The sequence below is a fragment of the Ascidiella aspersa genome, chromosome 9 (genome assembly GCF_963924565.1).
Source record: "Ascidiella aspersa chromosome 9, kaAscAspe10.2, whole genome shotgun sequence".
Taxonomy (NCBI): Eukaryota; Metazoa; Chordata; class Ascidiacea; order Phlebobranchia; family Ascidiidae; genus Ascidiella; species Ascidiella aspersa.
Genome location: NC_139455.1, coordinates 10,579,521 through 10,598,901, shown reverse-complemented (window position 1 = coordinate 10,598,901; position 19,381 = coordinate 10,579,521). Strand labels below are relative to the sequence as shown.

The 19,381-nt window shown below is 36.7% G+C and overlaps 1 protein-coding gene across 3 annotated transcripts in view; it reads left to right on the top strand.

The window, feature by feature from the left end:
* Window positions 1-19,381, top strand: part of LOC146132952 (band 3 anion transport protein-like) — a 40,126-nt gene that overhangs the window by 18,104 nt on the left and 2,641 nt on the right. The window contains exons 16-31 of one of the 3 annotated variants that reach the window (XM_083397521.1): window positions 51-163; window positions 2,299-2,461; window positions 5,790-5,925; window positions 6,526-6,570; window positions 8,087-8,252; window positions 8,380-8,497; window positions 8,713-8,897; window positions 8,975-9,164; window positions 9,287-9,532; window positions 9,697-9,845; window positions 10,072-10,266; window positions 16,276-16,366; window positions 16,480-16,570; window positions 16,774-16,888; window positions 17,071-17,240; window positions 18,339-18,491. In XM_083397521.1, the coding sequence (XP_083253647.1) occupies window positions 51-163; window positions 2,299-2,461; window positions 5,790-5,925; window positions 6,526-6,570; window positions 8,087-8,252; window positions 8,380-8,497; window positions 8,713-8,897; window positions 8,975-9,164; window positions 9,287-9,532; window positions 9,697-9,845; window positions 10,072-10,266; window positions 16,276-16,366; window positions 16,480-16,570; window positions 16,774-16,888; window positions 17,071-17,240; window positions 18,339-18,491 (2,326 nt within the window). The remainder of the gene's footprint in view (window positions 1-50; window positions 164-2,298; window positions 2,462-5,789; window positions 5,926-6,525; window positions 6,571-8,086; window positions 8,253-8,379; window positions 8,498-8,712; window positions 8,898-8,974; window positions 9,165-9,286; window positions 9,533-9,696; window positions 9,846-10,071; window positions 10,267-16,275; window positions 16,367-16,479; window positions 16,571-16,773; window positions 16,889-17,070; window positions 17,241-18,338; window positions 18,492-19,381) is intronic. The other 2 variants (XM_083397520.1, XM_083397522.1) reach the window with 2 other exon arrangements.

Sequence of the window (19,381 nt, the reverse complement as noted above, 5' to 3'; positions counted from 1 at the left end):
TCATCAATTCTAAGTGTATTGTTTGGTAACAATGTAATTGTTTTTTTTAGGCCACAGATTTGAGGATAGGACTGGGATTCGTAAACATTTGCTTCATCGCCCGGTAAAGAAACGAAAGATACGAACTGAGATGAAAATCAAGCATGACCGAAAGCCTCATGAGGTAATATATTATTATGTTGGGTATAATTTTTGCGGTATTTATAATATGTGTTTTTTTATAAAATACTGTTATGACATGTAATCCAGTCAATTTAATAAGTCATTGCATTCAAACTGGTCATGCCATTATACAGTAAGTGAAATACATCTTTCCAAATCTTGTATGATAATTGACTTTGATTACATGCCAGCAGTAGCGTATCCAGGGAAGGGGGGCGTTTTGTGGCCCCCCTTCTATTAGTGATATTATCGTGTTTTTTGAACGTTTTTGACAGGGTTTTACTCACCGTCCTAAGCGACAATGTTTTTAAGGTAATTAGGTCACGCGTCTGAAGCTAATGCGAAACCAAAATCAAACGTAAACGCCGTTTTTCGTCTTCTGTTTGGTCGACCTTAAACGCAGGATATTTTTTTCGCCTTTCGTAATTAATTCAGGTTGGCTGATTAACAAGGATGTATTCGAACATTGACAACTTAAAGTCAAGCCGTCTTACTTTTTTATCGCTAAAAACTTCGAGTTAGGCGCAGCTTATGTTCCTCGCTGTTAGCGCTAATATCTGACGTTCGTGTAACAACGGCATTTTTTAACTGAAGCACATTCCTTTAAGAGGTGGTTAACTGTTACTTTCAAAGTGGCCTTTTTATGTAATGATTAGGGCGATTATTTTTTGACCAAAAAAATGAGAAATGTTGACCTAAACAATTGAAATTTTGACAAATTTTGACCTTGAAATTTAATTTTTTGACAAAATTTTGACCTATTAGAAGTGCATTGATTTATACTTCAAATTGTTGTATAAAGTACTAAATTAGTGTCTTGGCTAGTTGTCAACCACATAATTTTGATGTTTGTCGAACAGAAATCAGTTATTTTGTCAGGTTAAATGCAAAACTCATACAATTGCTTAATTGAGGTTTTTGTCACTTCAAAAAGACAAACAGCAATAAAATGGCAAAGAAAAACCGAACGCTGGTTATTTTAGAAAAATATTGTCTAAACAGTTGAAATACCAGGTAAAAATAATTGCTGAAAATTAACAATTAGGACCAAGTATATTTTCCAAATAAGAAATAGGTTAATTGCAAATCACAAACGAAAAAAAGGAAATACTGTTAAAGAACATCCGCTAAATCAGAAATACACAACTATATAAACTATAAAGCATAAAGAAGTTCGAGCTAAACACAATGCGATAAACTAGACCTGGGTCGTTAATTCTGCCGGCTCGCGTATACTGTTATATTGCTCTAGTGAAGATTTAATACGGTTAAAATGTCTTTAAACGTCATTAAAAACTAAATTGTTATGATAAAAGTTAACTGAACGACAATTTCAAATTGCTGACTATATGTTTTTTTTTAATTTGTAAACGATTTATGTGCATTTTAATTGAATTTGACTTCAAAAAATTTTGACAAGTTTTGACCTAAAGTGTAAATTTTGACAAAATGTTGACTTTTTTGACAAGTCAAAAAATAATCGCCCTAGTAATGATTGTTATCGCAAAATTATTCTCTATAAGCATATCCTAAGACATGTGTTTAGTGTGTAATTGACACAACTTATTTTTCCACAACCGCTGCTTGTTTTTTAGCTGACACTGCTAAGGGCAGATGTGGCGCCAATCATAATAGCACCCGGGAAAATCTTTTTTAGTATTGCAGGTGGCGAGAGACGTGCTTTGGAAAATGCGCTGCTGATAGATAGTCTAAACATGATTTCTACCAAAATCAATCACACATACTTCACCGTCTTGGTTTAGTTTTTGGCCTGAAGTGAGCGATTGCACACTACGCGGTTTCGACGCACGTGTTCCCTTTGCGTCGTTAAAGTTCGCTTTGCTGGACGTTAATTGGTTGTGTCTGATGTCATTACAAATCACCATTTTATGACGTCATACTCGTCACTAGTTTATGGCGTCATTACTCATTAAAGATAGACGGAAAATAGGGAAATTCCCTAAGTTCAAATTTCCGGACCCCCGTTTTTGATTTTTTGGATACACCCGTGCATGCCAGAAAAGTATGTAGATTATTTTTTTGCGTTTCTAGTCATTGCTATCAAACACTTCATTCTGCCTATTTTTTGTGTTACGAATAAAAAAAATAAAGCTTTTTGTGGCCATTCTATATTAGGTGTTTGTTGAGCTTGATGAGCTGGTTTGTGGTGAATGGAAAGAAACAGCTCGTTGGATCAAATTTGAGGAGGATGTTGAAGAATCTCAAATGTGGGGAAAACCCAGGGTAGCATCCCTTTCATTTCACAGTTTACTGGAGCTCAGAAAAATGATTGAAAAAGGTGAGTTTAGTTAAATGTGATTGTAGAAATCAAGCTTTGCAATACTCAGCACTTCTTTCTATTATTGCTTGCGTCTACAAGGACAACAGCGAACGTACAACTTTCGCACGGTACAAATCAAAACAGTAGAGAAATCGGTGCAGGTTTTCTGTAAGGCGAAAAAGGAAATTGTTAGCGCTCAATACGTCATATATAAACAAAAAGATTGCGAAAATAAACATACCAAAGTTTGATGTCTGGCGTGTATAGTGTCTTCAGTAATGATGCTGGTGATGACTGCACCAAGCACCGCAAAACAAAAGCTTTATATAGCAACTAAATTTGCCCCAAAGGCTAGAAGCTAATTGCATTCTTTGCGTGAAAGGCGCGCACTACCACGCCTAATTAAGTGAGTGTGCTTATGCGATGCGTCGCACCATTATGCGCGCGCAAAAACGAGAAACGGAGCAATAGCGAAAGGCAAAAAACTAACAGTGATACTAACTGAAAAATATCAAAATTTATTAAAAATAAAGTTAAAAAAATTTTTTTTTAGGTTAAAATAAAAATGGCCCTATATATCACCTTAAAAAAGTGCAACCATTACATCACTAACACTAGCGCTAACTAAATGGTTGCACACATTGCCAGTTCGTGTCACAAATAAGTATCTTAACTGTGTTGTAATTAATATTATTTTTTGTAAGCGTCAAACTTGTTGTTTACCACTAACCGTTCGTATTACGTCACAATGCCCCAAATTTGGCGTAGCGTTTACTACGTTAAAGCAGGGCATTCTTCATCAGTGGTTCTCAACCGCCGGTCACGTCAACTTTCCTGTCGGTCCGCCAAATATATTACAAATTTTATCTCAATTGCAAAAAAGCAAGAAGTTGAAGGCGGCTTGTCCATCAAATTTAGAACTTAGCCAGTTCCGTAATTTGCAGCATTGTGACGTAACATAGAGTTAACGGTCTACTTTGGACTTCATCTCACGTCACAATGCTGCAAGTGTTGTGCCCAACTATTTAAAAGTAGGCTACAACTCGTTTAAATCCTAAACTTTAAGACCAGTTGTATGTGAAAAACTTCAATAGATCACGTATAACACGTATGATATCAAAAAGACAGCAGCAAATTTCTCTTTACATAGAAGTTTTCGTTATTTGCTTTTAAGTTGCTTAATTGTGTCATCATTACATTTTGGGTTGATTTTAATTTTTGAAGGTCCACCTATTCGCAAAAATTGTTTTAAAATTTTACCGGTATGTAAGCTAAAAAGGTTGAGAACGACTGTTCTACATTAAAAGTAAGCACGCGTGTTTTTGTGCGACTGAGAAACCAACAGAAGCAAAACTGATAGTTAACACTTATCGGCTTAAAAGCATCGAAAGTATATTTTAAAAAATATACGTAAATTAGATGTCAGATTACAGCAGGGCTGCTGAGTCGGACTCAGGAGTCGAGTAAGACCAGGTAAAACTACCCGAGTCCGATGTGTGCGGCATGCGCAGTACCAAATTTCGAAACTGATAAGGCAGCAAACTGTAAATGCTTAAAGTGGAATAGCATATGCTCGTGGCATATTTTCCATGACCCTAGAGTGGATTGCGGAATATCCACCTTAATTTAGTTAGCCTACGTAAATTGGTGAAACACAGAGGCTGAGTTGGACTCAGGAAGTGATGAAATCTGATATTTAGCCGGAGTCGGACTCGGGTTGGTTTTAACCAACTCCGCAGCCCTGATTGCCAGTGCCAAACCAAACATAGAAAAATGTGAATATTTTGGCAATATTCATAAAATGGCACACTGCATACGAAAGGTTGCCAACCCCTGCTCTAAGTTGTCTTATTGCAGGAATTCACTTTCAGTAATTCTTGAAATACTTAAAAAACTGGTAATATTTTTTATTTTCTTATGACGCACTTGACCGCCTTACATGCGCAGCTGTGCACCGGCGCACTGGTTAAAAAACTCTGCTCCAAGCTATATATTTTGTTACATTTTACTACATAAATGCAAAAAACTTTAACGCTATGTGCCAACTTTTTTCACTATTGAATAATTTTATCTCATTTAAAGAAAATCTTTCAGCCCGAAGGTACTCTGCACACTATAGCATAATGTTGCACTATGTTGATTCATATATTCTAAAATTGCAATAAATAGCATTGTACTGAGCAATCTGAAACTCTCAATCATACATTGACAAATTGTGACACAAGAAGCAACTTTAATGTGCTATATATGCTTATTTGCATAGTTACATTCAAACTAACATCTATTTTAGTGTTTGTCAAAGTTTTTTTGCTGGGACCCAAATACCGAGCATAAGTTTATTAGTGAATGACTTCGGTGAATAAATTTTAACACTAACTTAGGTTAACCAAACCATAAATTTTTAACATTTGCATACTTTTCCAGTTTTACATTTGTATGCCTCTTGACACTGTCCAATGTCCATGTTATGCTTCCATTAATCTAAAAAAACATGGCCTATGTAATGCAGCTCATTCTACATTTTAAGTAAAAATAAAAACATATGGGCTTTATGGCTAACAAATAATTTTTTTGAAAAAGTGGGTGCGAGTTTCAATAAAAAGGTGGGCGAAGCCCCAAAAGTTCAAGAACCCTTGCTACAGGTAATCACTAAAGGACAAAGACATTTTTTTATGAAATTTTGGCATTTTAGGGCAAAAGTAATATTTTAGAATGATTTTAGTGCAAGGCACCATAAAAAAGACAACCCTTCCTTGCCTTTTCAACCCTTCCTTCTAAATCCCTAACAAATTTGCTAAACTTTATGGATAAAAATCTTTTACACTGAAGCTATGATAAAACTTTTGTACAGTCCGCTAAGGTTTATGCACAAACACTATAAAATGCTGAACACATAATACAAACTGCCACTACAAACTTGTAGCAGTAACCCCAAAGCAGCTTAGAAACACATAACACATTACTTCTTTATTTTCTGTCCTATAAAAAAACTATTATTTGATTTATCTGGACTCCATATTATATACAAATAAAAGAAAAAGTTTAATGAAAATTTTTATTTTTATGCCAACTTACGTATATATATAGTGTAGCTGCCCTTTACCTATTGTAAGCTAGCAAAAACATCACAGACTCTCCTAAAGCAGGCTTAGTATAATAAATAGTAAAAAATTCCAGGAAAGTGCAAAACACAGTGGTTGAAAACCACTGATTTACACTTGTTGTTTATCGAATTTGTTGAAGTTTTATTTGCATGGTTCTATAATTTTTTTGTCACTTGTTTGTAGATACTGTATAATTAAGTCAGGGTGAATTTATTTTTATATCTTTATAATTATTTTTAAAGGTACTGTTATGCTGGACTTGGAGAAGACAACACTGAGTGAAGTTGCCAATGCGGTGGTTGAAAACATGGTCAGTACAGGTCAGATTAGAGCAGAGGATCAAGGAAACATTCTTAAAGTCCTACTTTCCAAGCACAAGTAGGTTTATGTAGGCTGTGTTTTAGAAAAAAATTTTTTTGTTTAAACCATTTAGCAACCTTGATAAAAACAACAGCTTGTTATTATTTAAAATAAGGATTTTTCAATGATTTTCATTGTGATGACTCTATTTTATATTTTTTACACATTAACTTTGTCACAAAATTTTTCCAAAAGGCTGAAGAAGGTAAAGCTTATGTGTGACATGAAAATTTGATTGATAGTAAAAGACACTTGCAAATTGTTGGCATAGCCCCTTGGTACAGGTGGGCGTTATTATTTTTCTAAACATTTTTTTTTATACCAATATACTTGGTTGGGTACACTATGCACGGATCTGTAATGTAGCTTGATAATAAGTTGCAAAGTAAAAAAGGTTGAGTAGATCGACAGCATCTTGATTAAGGCGTTTCGATACGAGCTTGTATCATCTTCAGTTAATTTTTTTTTTATTTATTGAATTGGTACAGGTGGGCATTATTATTTTTCCGAATATTCTTTTTATATTATATTTATTGAATTAAGTAATAGATTTTAAAATACAACTACATACAACGTTAACAAGACATAGTAGAACGTTTTTATACTTTTAATATACAGTCACTCTGGACCGGCCGGCTTTGGCTCTGGCTTCTGGGATAAAAGGTTTGCGAAACACAAGTATTAAGCATGTTCTGTGCTCAGTTTTGCTTTTTGCACCATTCACAATGAAAGCATATTCTGATTTGTAACAAATTTACTGTACTTATTTTGTCAGTTTGTTTTTAGAATTGCTTTTATCATTCAAAGTTTTCCGATTAGGGAATTCTCTAATCTGTAGTATGTCCTTATGGTATTGTGTTGCCCTTTATTAGACAAATTTACCTTACTTCGTTGTGATTAGACTTCCAAATTTACTGACATGTTTTATCTGGACTTACAACTGAATCACTGATGCCAAACACATGAAACATAAAAGATTATGAGGGCTTGGAAAGTATGTAGTAAAAATATAAATTGAAGTCATATAATGGTTTAAAATACCAAGGTGTACATGTTTTTTTACAGAAATGTCTAGGCAGCCCTCAATGTTTCTTTTATACAGTTGATGCTAAGTTTTAATAGGCATGGCGTGAAAAACAGTCAATGTTAAATTTTAATATTCTAAACATCATGGTCTTACTTCCTAGTAGTTTAAATAGGTACTTGAGTAGCAGTTGAAATTAGGTACTTTGCTTGACACTGTAAAAAAAGAGTGGAGCTTTGCATTTGTAATATCCCTGTTGGAAAAAATAAACTGCTTTTTAATAATTCCAATTTGCATAACTGGTAATACTTGAGGGCCCATATAAAGCATATAAGTACTATATATTATACCTATGTTTTAACATTTTTTTTTCTTTGTTGCAGTAAAACAAAAAAAGCATTGCATTGCATTAAATACAAGACTTCTAAAAGTGGTAAAAAATATGGTAGCTTTGAACCCGCCTAAATGTGTTAAGAGATAAACAAAACCTTTTATTTCTGTATATAAAAGCATGAAAGTATTTATTTTAAACTAAATTCATAAAGCAATGACAGATTTTAACCAAAAAAATAATTGTTGATAGTTTCTTTGAATAGTTTACTGCATAATAAGAAAGTTTTATGAACGATCCACTGTTTTTAAACACTTTGGCAAAACAACCTAAAATGGCGTTTGTAAAGTGTGCCTAAGAGGCTTTGCTTGTAATTTAGAACACCCTAAAATATGCCCAATTAAGTAAACTCAATATAGTTGTCTGGCATAGTCAATCTGAACAACTCCCCTGGAAACCACCTCCTAAAACACTTACTGATAAACCAACCAATGACAAATAACCTTGTGACAGAGGCAAAACAATCACTATTGGATTTTGTTTGTTTTTTCATCTCGATAAATAGTCTTCATGTCATTACTGGTCAACGCATTATAATCTATGTTGTTTTTATAATTTTAAATTATCAAACCAACACCTGCTCATAAAAAAACGCTTCTATTTGTTGTTGTGTAGAACATTTACGTAGTGAAATGATCATTTTTCGGCTGATTTGTGTTGTTCAATTATTAGATTTTCTTAGCTTTATACGCTTTTTGATTAAAGATACGAAACACAGGGGTACCGTAGCTGCTGTTTGTTTGACTATGAACTTTATAATACAGACATATGACACCGCAAACTGCCTTTCCCTACAACTTATCACAAGCAAGTATCAGCAGTTTCTTTACCAGTCCAAGTTATGCATCAAGACTTCATGCCGCCAGCAATACATCCAACAACAGTGTCGCTGACGGCTTGCAACCACTCATGTCAGATGGTGATGTTGAGGTAACTAGCATTAATGTAAACGTTGAAGCAAAAATACAATGGTCTAAAGAGCTGTTTGGATTGGCTGTAGTTCTCGATGTTAGTAAATACTAAGACAACTTCTCAATGCAACATATTCTTTTTTTAGAAAGGTCATAAGCGTAGTGACAGCAGTGGAGGTAATTTGACTGGAGCTCCATCATCAAAGGAACTAAAAATCATGCGCAAGATTCCTGAAGGAGCTGAAGCAACAGCTGTTTTAGTTGGTAAATATAAATTAGTCATTTTTCAAACGCGGCCTTCCAATCAATGTACTGAACTAGGATTTGAAGTACAGGTTTGAATAATAAGGAAATCCGCCAACTTTATATCTCGATGTGGTGCAAATTCTGATTGTTTAATATGTTCTTATTAGGCTGCCTTGTTTAGGTCTTTTGTTTGTATTTACTAAATACAACCTGTATTTTGTTGTTCGTTACAGGTGCTGTAAATTACCTTGAGCAGCCAACGATGGCATTTGTGCGACTTGCTCAAGGCACAGATCTTGAGAATATGGTTTCTCTGCCAATTCCAGTTCGTTTCATTTTTGTTCTACTTGGTCCCCCGAAAATGGACTTTGACTACCATGAAATTGGACGATCCATATCAACCCTAATGGCAGACCAGGTAAGTTTGTCGTGGTTGATATTCAACATTTTGCCTGATTTGAAACCAATGTAATAATATTTCTGTTATCTACTCAGGAATTTCATGTGATGGCTTATGGTGCAATAAACCGAGTTGACCTCTTAAGAGCAATAAACGAATTCTTAGATGACTCAATTGTGCTTCCTCCTGGCCAACTGGAGAATCCGGATCTACTTCGAAATATAACCATGTACCAAAAAGGACTTAAAAAAAGAAGGGAAAATAAGTTGCAAGCTAAAAAATCTGGTATGCCTTTTAAATATTTTTTTATAATTATTTTTGGCATAAAATGTATTCTAAATTATTATAAGTTTGTAAGTTACATATAATGTCAATAAAGGTAGCTCATTGCTTTGGAAAAAAATTAGTTTGCCTTTTATTTGAGCCTTGTAAAACATGTTTTTTTATACCAGAAAAAGTCCCCCCTTCCCCTCCTGAGGACCCTTTAAGGAGAACCGGGCGAATCTTTGGTGGTTTTGTCAAGGACATCAAAAGAAGATACCCATTGTACTGGACTGACATTAAAGATGCTTTTAATCTACAGTGCTTTGCTTCAATCATATTTATATACTTTGCTGCGCTTTCTCCTGCCATTACCTTTGGTGGTTTATTAGGTAAAACTTTATTTTTTATGTATACAGAAAAATGAAGGTAACTTTATACCATTTTTTTTATGAAAATCAAATGTTATAACAACAAATAGACTCTATTGGAACAAGAAGTTCGTTCAGTTTACACGATTTATCTTTCAAAAAGAAAAAATATTTAATTATTTTAGGGGAAAAAACCAAGGGTTACATGGGAGTGTCCGAAATGATCTTGGGATGTTGTCTTGGTGGATGTTTGTTTGGTTTACTTTCTGGCCAGCCGTTGCTTATTGTGGGTTCAACTGGTCCGCTGCTCGTATTCGAAGAAGCGGTGTTTAACGTGAGACTCCATAACTGTATTCATAGTTTGCACTGCTTACCTATAAAGGCCTACATTTTGTATATAGACTTTTCAAAAAAAAATATGGCCTTTTATGTTTAAATATTTACCACTAAGGTTTAAATGTATGCTTCATTAACCACTTTGCAAAATTGCCTTGCGACCCAGTCGCTCGGCTCTTCACATCGAAAAAATGTAACTTTTTCCACATATTGAATTCGTACAGTTTTGCGAAGGCAACAATTTGCCATTTCTTGCTGTCCGAATGTGGGTCGGGGTATGGATATTTATCATCAGTGTGATCACCGCTGCATTCGAGGGCTCCTTTCTCGTTCGGTTCGTCACCCGATTTACACAGGAAATTTTTTCTGCATTGATATCACTCATTTTCATCTTTGAAACATTTTCGAAACTTGCCAAGGTAGGTTATAACCTGTGTGAGCACTGCTCTCTGCAAACATTTTAAAATTCCTAATTTCATTATGTTGTGATCGCTCTGTTGCCAACACCCTGAGTTTGGCGTGTTCTCGGTGACCTATATTCTTATATCGTACGACACTAACTACCTAGTTGTAGATATAGTGAACTTAACAGTATATAAAATTATATATATACATATAACCCGGGAGCTAGCAGAGATTTAAATACCATATCGAGTACAAAAGGTTTGACTATTTAGAGCATATAAGGGCCCCACATGGACCCCCAAAAGACCTTAAGTTATGAATTTGGTGCGTTTAGAAAGGGGGGCTGTTAAAAACCCCCAAAATTTCGGTTTAAATATCATGTCGAGTACATCGATCAAATCTATCTTTAATGTTGCGCCACATATCAGTGGTCAATAAATGGCCGATCTTAAGTGCGGGAAATGGTGCCAAACCCATTTAGGATCACCCTTAATGGGGTCACCATGTCACGTTAAAATATCATTTCGAGTACATTAATGAAACTGGGTGAAAAGAAACTTTATATCCTACTGTAACAGGAATGGTAAGTCTTAAGTTGAGGTTTTGGTACAAAATACATTCAAGACCGTGTCAAATGTAACACATGTACCTTCTCATAAATGCCGATAGAGGGCGCTATGTTTATTTTTGTATTAATTCAGATTTCCCCATAAACTGGAATGTTGTTGTTTTTTGCCATTCTTTTAATGAAAAAATGTTTAACGATTACACAAACATAACTTTATTGTCATGGCAAAGAAAGAGGAATGAAATTCCAATGAAGGAGGTTGTCGAATCTTAACAAATACAAAAAGAAGAAATCTGTCTGATCAAAGTGCCATGATATAACATAATTTTATTTGAACATTACATAGATTCGTTTAACTGGCAACTTGTTTAAAATGTTAATTTTGAATGTTAATAGAGTTAGCTCCACCAGGCAACATATCAACAAATATAAATCGCTCTTCTGGTGTAAACGAAGTATAAACCGACGTTTCGGCAGCAGATACCAGCTGACCTCATCAGGGTTAATAATTAAAACGAGAGTGCGTTAGCCATCTTATATACTGAGAAGTAAAAAATTGAAAAACCGTAGATTAAAATTAATAATTCTAAACGTCGCTGAAGTATGCGATAAGCTGTGACGCGCCGGAGTCATCCGGTGCAGAACTGCGCCGTCGGACAACGGGCGTTTATCAGTTATTGCGTATAGCTACAACGACGAGTAGATTGCCGGATACCATGAATCCTTTTTATTCATGGTGTTAGGAGATTTGTCAATCCGGAATGATTCAATGAACCGTCTTTTGTAATAGTGCGGTTCCCAGTCTAGAATTTTACAGTTATCCCAATCAATTCCGTGTTGAAGTTCAACCGCATGCTCTGCCAGAGCTGACCGGGATGCCTTTTCGTGGCGGACGTCACGCATGTGTTCGAGTTTCCTGGTATGAAAGGAACGTTTAGTTTCCCCTATGTATGTTGCTGAACAACCTCCACAGGGAATCTCATAAACAGCCCCTTGACGTTTTTCTGGTTTGACTGGATCTTTAGTTGAAGGTAAAATGTTTCCAATTTTTCTGGCTGGTTTAGAAGCTGTAGAGATGTCGTGGCCCTTCAAAATGCGTTTTAATTTTTCTCCCAGACCTGGAATGTAGGGAATAATGGCCAGACCTTTAGATTCTGGTTTAGATGTTAAATGGTTGGTTTTGTTACGAGGTTTGAACAACCAGTCGGGGTATCCGTTTAATCTCATGGCCTTCTTAACATGTTTAATTTCGTTGCCTTCGTCCTGATAGTTACTGCAAAGTTTTGAAGCTCGGTGTAGTAGGGAACTCACAACCGAGCGTTTATGTTGTAAAGGGTGGTCCGATCTGAAATTCAAGTAGCGATCTGAATGTGTTACTTTTCTAAATACCTTGGAAGATAATTTACGGTTACGAGTGATTAATGAGTCCAAGAATGAAATTGAGCGATGTTAATGTGAATGTTAATGTCAATATTATTCATGTTATCTCTTTGTAAACTAGTTTGTTCGTCAATATAACATTCAACGTCGCTTATTCCTTTCAATAAAGAGCGCATAGCGCGATAGTCGCTCCCGAGTTAACCACTCCGAATGGCATTTTGAGAAATTCGTGCGTACCGCAGTGCGTAACGAAAGTCGTCTTGTGAAAGTCTTCCTCGGCAACAGGTATCTGCCAGTACCCCTTCGTAAGATCCAGTTTAGTAAAGTATTTGCTGACAGACAGTCTTTGGAAAACCTCTTCGGCTAGTGGCATCGGTTCTGGATCGAACAGGGATATCTTGTTCAACTTTCTATAGTCGATACAAATCCGATTAGAACCATCTTTTTTCCTCACGACAACCACAGGCGATGCGTATGCTGAGCGGGATCGTCGTATTATTCCCAGTTGCATCATCTCGTCGAGCTCGCGCTTTAATTCGTCCCTCTTGTGGTAAGAAACGGAATACGGTTTTGGCCGCACCGGCCGATCATCCTTGAGCTGAATACAATGTTCGAGAAAACCAACATTTCCCGGTTAATCGCTACAAAAGTCCAGTTAATCATTTGCAGCCGCTAACGCCTCCCTTTTGTTTCGCCGTCAATTCTTCGCCAAATTGAATAGACTGTAGTGATGTCATCATGGTTGTGTTATCTTCACTCACAGTCGTACAACCCTGGTGAACCAGTGATATATCTTGGTTACCGATGGTAGGTATTTTAGAGACATACTCTTTCATATTCGCATGGAAGACACGATTTTTTTCATTCACTTTCAGAACATAATCACACTGTCCTCGTTTCTCCACAACTGTGAATGGGCCATTCCACTGGAGAAGCAACTTGTTCAGTAGCAGTAGAGCTTGTTCGCCGACTTCCATCCGTCGTGGTTTGGCCTTTTTGTTGGCCTTTTTGTTATAATACCTCTTTTATCTCTCTCTTGAGCTCTTATTTGGCCAGTGATAGAGTCGTCTCAATATTGTTTCTTAGATAGTATACTGGTAGCTTGACCTCGCTTTCGTATCTGTGCGACGGTTAGTCCACATTTCCTTTAGTGCGGTCATTGGACCGCAAACCGTCCTCCCGTAAAGCAGTTCAATGGGTGAAAATCCCGTTGATTCTTGAGGAACTTAGCGATATGCAAACAACAAAGCACCTATAAATCTGTCCCATTGTTTTGGCTGGTCACAACACTTTTTCTTTAGAGTCCCGTTAAATTTTTCTACAACCGTTAGGGTGATAGGGACCTGTCGTCAGATGCTTAATCATTAGAAGGCGGTTCACTTCGTGCATATATTACTAAACAAATTGAGTCCCTAATCGCTCAACACTTCGTCAGGAATTCTCAATCGACTATACATGTCGACCAGTGCCTCTGCCACGGTTTCAGCCGTTATATTCTTTAGCGCTGTCGCCTCCGGGTATCGCGTCGCGTATTTCACCAACGTAGGTATGTATCTGTGTCCCTCTTCACTGGGAGGATGAATAGGGTCATTGAGATCCACATCAACTCGCTGTACGCAGAGAGACCCTCATCACACAGCCTTTTTCCGCCGTCCTCTGACAAATGTAGCACGATCGACAAAATATAAAGCACCTTCTCTTGGGTCTGATGTCAGCATTATACCTCTGACAATTTCACACTGACGCACGTCCGTGGCCAACTCACGGTTGTGTGCCGCCAGAACCTGCTCAGCAACACTGGTTAGAGAATCGAAGGACTTCGGTGTATGTTCCTTTTTAACTCTTTGGGGCATTACTTTAAAAATTGCTCTTTGACGAATAACTCACTCACATCGCTACAGTCGAAAGTTGCTTCCGATAACTTTACCCACTTCTGCAGGTAATTCTGCAGACGCACCGCAAACTGGAAAGGACTCTCAACCTTTTCGGGTTTTGAACTGCGAAACTTACTACGGTTACTTCTTCGTTCAAATCGTAACAGTTCAGTAAAGCTTGCTTGAGCTGATCGTAGTCCACAGCGTCAGCGTCTGGAATTCTTGAGTATACAACCAATGCTCGACCTTGCAGAAGCGCTTAGCGTATAGTCGCCCACTCTAACTCATCCCACTTCCAGGTTACAGCAAAGCGCTCGAAGCGTAGCAGATAGCTATCCAACTCGTCCTCTTATTCCCTGTCTCGCGCCTCGGGTTTCCTTTGCTTTTCTGCCGCTTCAGCCTCAGCATTTCTCCGCCGTTCTTTGCCTACAGACTCGGCAACTCTTTGCTGGGCTTCAGCTCTCCTAGGTATAGGCGTCGCTTTTCTTTCTCGAACGCCTGCTGTTCATTAATGAACTTTGCCAAATCGGCTCCAGTCAAGCACAGTTGCTTGCCAACTTCAGCAATCTTTTTCATCTCGTTTTCTTGCTTCACCACCATATAAAACTAGGTCAACAACAGCCAACACAGTTCAATAGAATAAATCCCGGACGAGCCCCCAATTGTCGCAAACATTTAGGCCAGATATCCTAAAGTTGCGTTTCTGTGATGACAAACCTAAAACTGGTACAGCAAAACCGCAGATGTTTTCCTTTGCCTTGCCACAAATTCACGTCAAAACAACAGGTTACTGCAGATCAGCTGGTCGCGCCGTAAGATATCACAATGGGAATATCACGTCACTATGGTCAATGACAGATGGCAGAGTAACGCAATGTTTGGGATTGTAAAGTAGTTTTACAGGTATAACGCAATTTGTGACAATAACTATGCGGTTATTGTTAACTTCAGATAAATTTATGTATTGTATGTATAATACTAGATAGTGATCGGAATGTACATGATATTTATCTGACTGTTTGTTGTGTTTGATTCCTACATTTAATGCTATCAAAAATAAACAGGGATACATGTGTTACATTTGACACAGTCTTAAATGTATTTTGCACCTAAACCTCAACTTAAGACTTACCATTCCTGTTACAGTAGGATATAAAGTTTCTTTTCACCCAGTTTCATTAATGTACTCGAAATGATATTTTAACGTGACATTTTTGGGGGTCTATTAATGTACTCGAAATGATATTTAAACGGCCTTTTGGGGGTCTATCTGGGGCCCTTATATGCTCTAAATCAGTGGTTTTCAACCTGGGGGTCGCGACTCGCGAACCCCCTGGTAGGTCGTTTGCCTTATCACAAAATACAAATCACTATTGCTAGAATGTGAATAAATTTGCTTAAACAATTAACTTGTAATGATAGTGGATGTTCAAACAGTGAGCAGCCAGGAAGAAAGATGCGAGATAGAATATTATTTTAACACTGTAGGCTTGCTATTGAATTCCCGGTATCAATCATAGGTAGCCTACGGCAGTGCTTGTCAACCTTTTTTGGAACAGTACACACTTAAGTTTACTGAAGAACTTTAAGTGAAAACGTAAACCTATAATTCAAGTTGCAATTGTTTATATTGCACGATGTTTATCTTCAGACTCATTGAAGACAGAAATCACCAGCAAAAAACTATTAACCGTTGTGACAAGAACCATATTTATTACATCACAATAACGATTATTCCAGACTAAAGTTTAGTCAAATAGTGTTATCGAATAAAAATCGTAATGCGGCGATTAGAGGCTTAAACCGTAACTTTATAAGCTAGTAGTAGTACATATACTTATTTCGTTAATCCGTCTAGTTTAACCAAATTTACAACAATCGGTCGGTCGAGAAATGTGATCGTTTTACGAATTTAAATGCGACTCTAATTTACTTTGGTCAATGTATCATTAATTAAAAATTGAGGGGTCGCGTAAGTTTCGAAAACTGGAAAAGGGGTCGCGACAACAAAAAGGTTGGGAACCACTGATCTAAATAGTCAAACCTTTTGTACTCTAGCTCCCGGACTAATATATATATACGCTAGCTCCCGGACTAATATATATATACAAATAGAATTAGTAAAAAAATCGTACAAAAAAGTTACCTACTTCTATCTGAGCAAACCAATTGATTTTTTTATTCTTTTAAAAAACTTACAGACTTTTCAGCAAAATCCATTGCTACCCGAATACAACTGCTCTTGTAATTATCTGAATGCCACTCCAAACTTTTCAACACCCGCGTATCCAGGTACACGCCCGTCAAAAGTTGTTCACATTAAGCTCCTAAATCGTAACAATTTTTGTTATTCAATCTAAATTATACAGACGTCGATGAATGTTTTTTATTTGTATTTTTTTTAGATGACATGCAGCCAAAGCCCAATACCGCTTTGCTGTCAACACTTCTTATGTTTGGAACCTTTATCATTGCTTATTTACTTCGACAATTCAAGTAAGAACTCATAGTTAATTCCATCGCCTGTGATAAATTAATGAGGACGTTATTACTTTATCATCAAATAACTAGAGACATTTAACAACAACTTTAAACCTCCCGTTATAAACTTACGTTCCTTATCAACCCACGCAGACAGGCAACTGATGCTGCCCAAGGTACCTTGAAGGTATTTTAACCTAAGCGACTTTTTTGTCCAGGAATAGTAAGTTCTTCAGAAGTTCTGTAAGACGGACCATAGGCGACTTTGGCGTCCCAATTGCGATTTTTACAATGTTGTTGGTCGACTATTCTATCAAAGGAACATATACTCAGGTGCGTAATGAAAGTTTGCCTTCTGAGTTTCATCGATGTAATTTACTAATACAAATAATAGCGCAATATACATAATTGAAAAACCAAACAAATACAAAGTGAAAATAGTCTATCTAAATGCATATGTTTTAATAAATATTGTTTATAGGTTTGTCTTTAATCATCTCACTTGTAATTTGCAGAAACTAAATGTGCCGAAAGGTATTTCTCCCACTAATTCTACATTACGTGGTTGGTTTGTGAACCCTATGGGCAATGTCTCTCAACCCTTGCCCGTGTGGATGATTTTTGGCGCCGTACTACCAGCTTTGCTTGTATTTGTGCTCATTTTCATGGAGTCGCACATCACCGAGTAAGATTTGATTTGTATTATTTTTTACTTAAATTTCGTCTGTTTTTGGATTAATTATATAGGTTTTAAGAGTCGCTCTCTGTGCTCTGTTTTTGTATATGTTTGTTAAAACGAACAACCTAGCAACATAAAAAGCTTCCCCTGTGTGTAACCTGTGCCCCCGTGATGGTGCGGGTTTTACAAACAGGTGTTTCGTCATAAAACAGGTTTCGGGTTCTGGGAACTGGGCGATGTCCACTTTTGAATTACTGGTTAACGTGCTATCGGTCAGAGGCGACCAACATATGCCCGCGATCCACAATCACTGCTTGCGGGACGATTTTTTTGTGGTCCACACTCAACCTTTGGCCTAGTAGTGCAATATCAAACTCTCAGTTTTGGCGTGGCATTACGTTTCACAAGTGATAAAAGAGAAACATTGGTAGTAACACTGCTCTAATAAATTTAACCTAATGCGGTTACATCTATTGCTGTATCATAACGTGCGTTTATTTTTTATCGAAAGAGGTATGCTTTGTAGAGTTGAAATTTTGCACTTGCTCGCTCGCCAATCCGAATGGAATTTTGCGTGTGCCAATTGACCCTTAGTCGCCCGACTAGTGAAAACCCATAAGCAAACATTAGTTGGTATCAGAACTACTAGACTCAATTTTGTGGTCTGGCACAAATTTTGGAAAAAAATGAAGGCCAAATTTTTCGTGAAATCGCTTGCGTTACAAGCGTTAGCAACTACAAAAACTAATTAAATCAGCAAATCCTACATGGTAAAAAAAATCCCATGCACTCAATAGCCCAGTAAGCAATCGAGGTCGAGCTAGAACTGCGTAAATGCATCGAAACTGAAATGCAGGTTAATTCATGAATTTCAATCGTGTCGTGCTTATAAATTGTGCGTTTACAACAAGGTCCACTTTGTAAATGTGATTATTGCAATGACAATATTAGTATTTTATTCGTTTTTGTTTGTATTTTGAAACTAAATATCACTATACTCTTTCAAAAAAAGTAATTTTAAAATATTACCACTTCAGGCAGGCCACTTACTAAAGTAATCAAAACAATCTCTTTAATTAACAATAATGATATTTAAAACCTCAGGACGATCGTGAGTGCCCCTGAGCGTAACCTGAAGAAAGGCACCGGTTACCATCTCAACATTATGGTACTCGGTCTTTTGAATGTTGGTCTGTCGATGTTTGGAATGCCCTGGGTGTGTTGTGCAGCGGTTCGTTCAATAACTCACACCAACAGGTAAAACTGACAAAATGTATATTTTGTGGCTAACAATATAACGTCTCGTGTATTTCGTGTGTACTAGTCAGAGGTTCTCAACCCAGGGAAAATTTGGTATTTGTGCGAGGAATAGTAATTTTGTGAATTGCTTATCGGTGCTTGCATTAATGCGGCAAAAAAGTATTTTTTATATCGTTTTCAATATTTTATTACATGTCGTTTCGCTTGGCTATCCTTATACTGGTTGAGAATGCGCAAAGCAATATCATAAATCAGTTCTTCGAAACCAATGTGGACATTGCTAGTTAATTTAAGATCAGCAACACCAAGGCTAGTATAAGTAGATCGTACACAGTAATTTTGGTTTTCTTCAAAATATTTGCCGAACATGAATAGCGTTTAAAAAAACGTTGCGGGCGTTGTTTGTGTTAACAAAATGTCCATTTAACAAAATAAAAGCACATTTTAGTTGGAGGGCACTTTTTGACCAATTTAAAAAATTCATACGTATATTGGGGCAAGTGATGAACATGGTCACCGGTCACCTTAAAATCCAAACTATGCAGGTGTTTTTCGCACTCGAGACAAAACTACAGAAGTGTAAAGTTTCCTTACTACTGAAGTGTACAGTTTCCTATTGTTTCGTCATATTGCGCTTTGCTTTCTTTTTGTTCTTTACTGCGACTGCATATAATGTTTTTTTTTCAAATACTACTGGGCAAAGTTGATTACTACTAATTTGGTACTAATTTAACGGCTAAAAAGCTTCTAATTTCATTATGGACCTAACTACAGGTGCTGTTTTTAGGGGTGAACAAAATATAAATATGTTTGACAACCAACTTACAAACTTATTTTGACTTAGTTGAGGCTATCCTCCTTGACTGTTACATATTCTTTTTATTGTT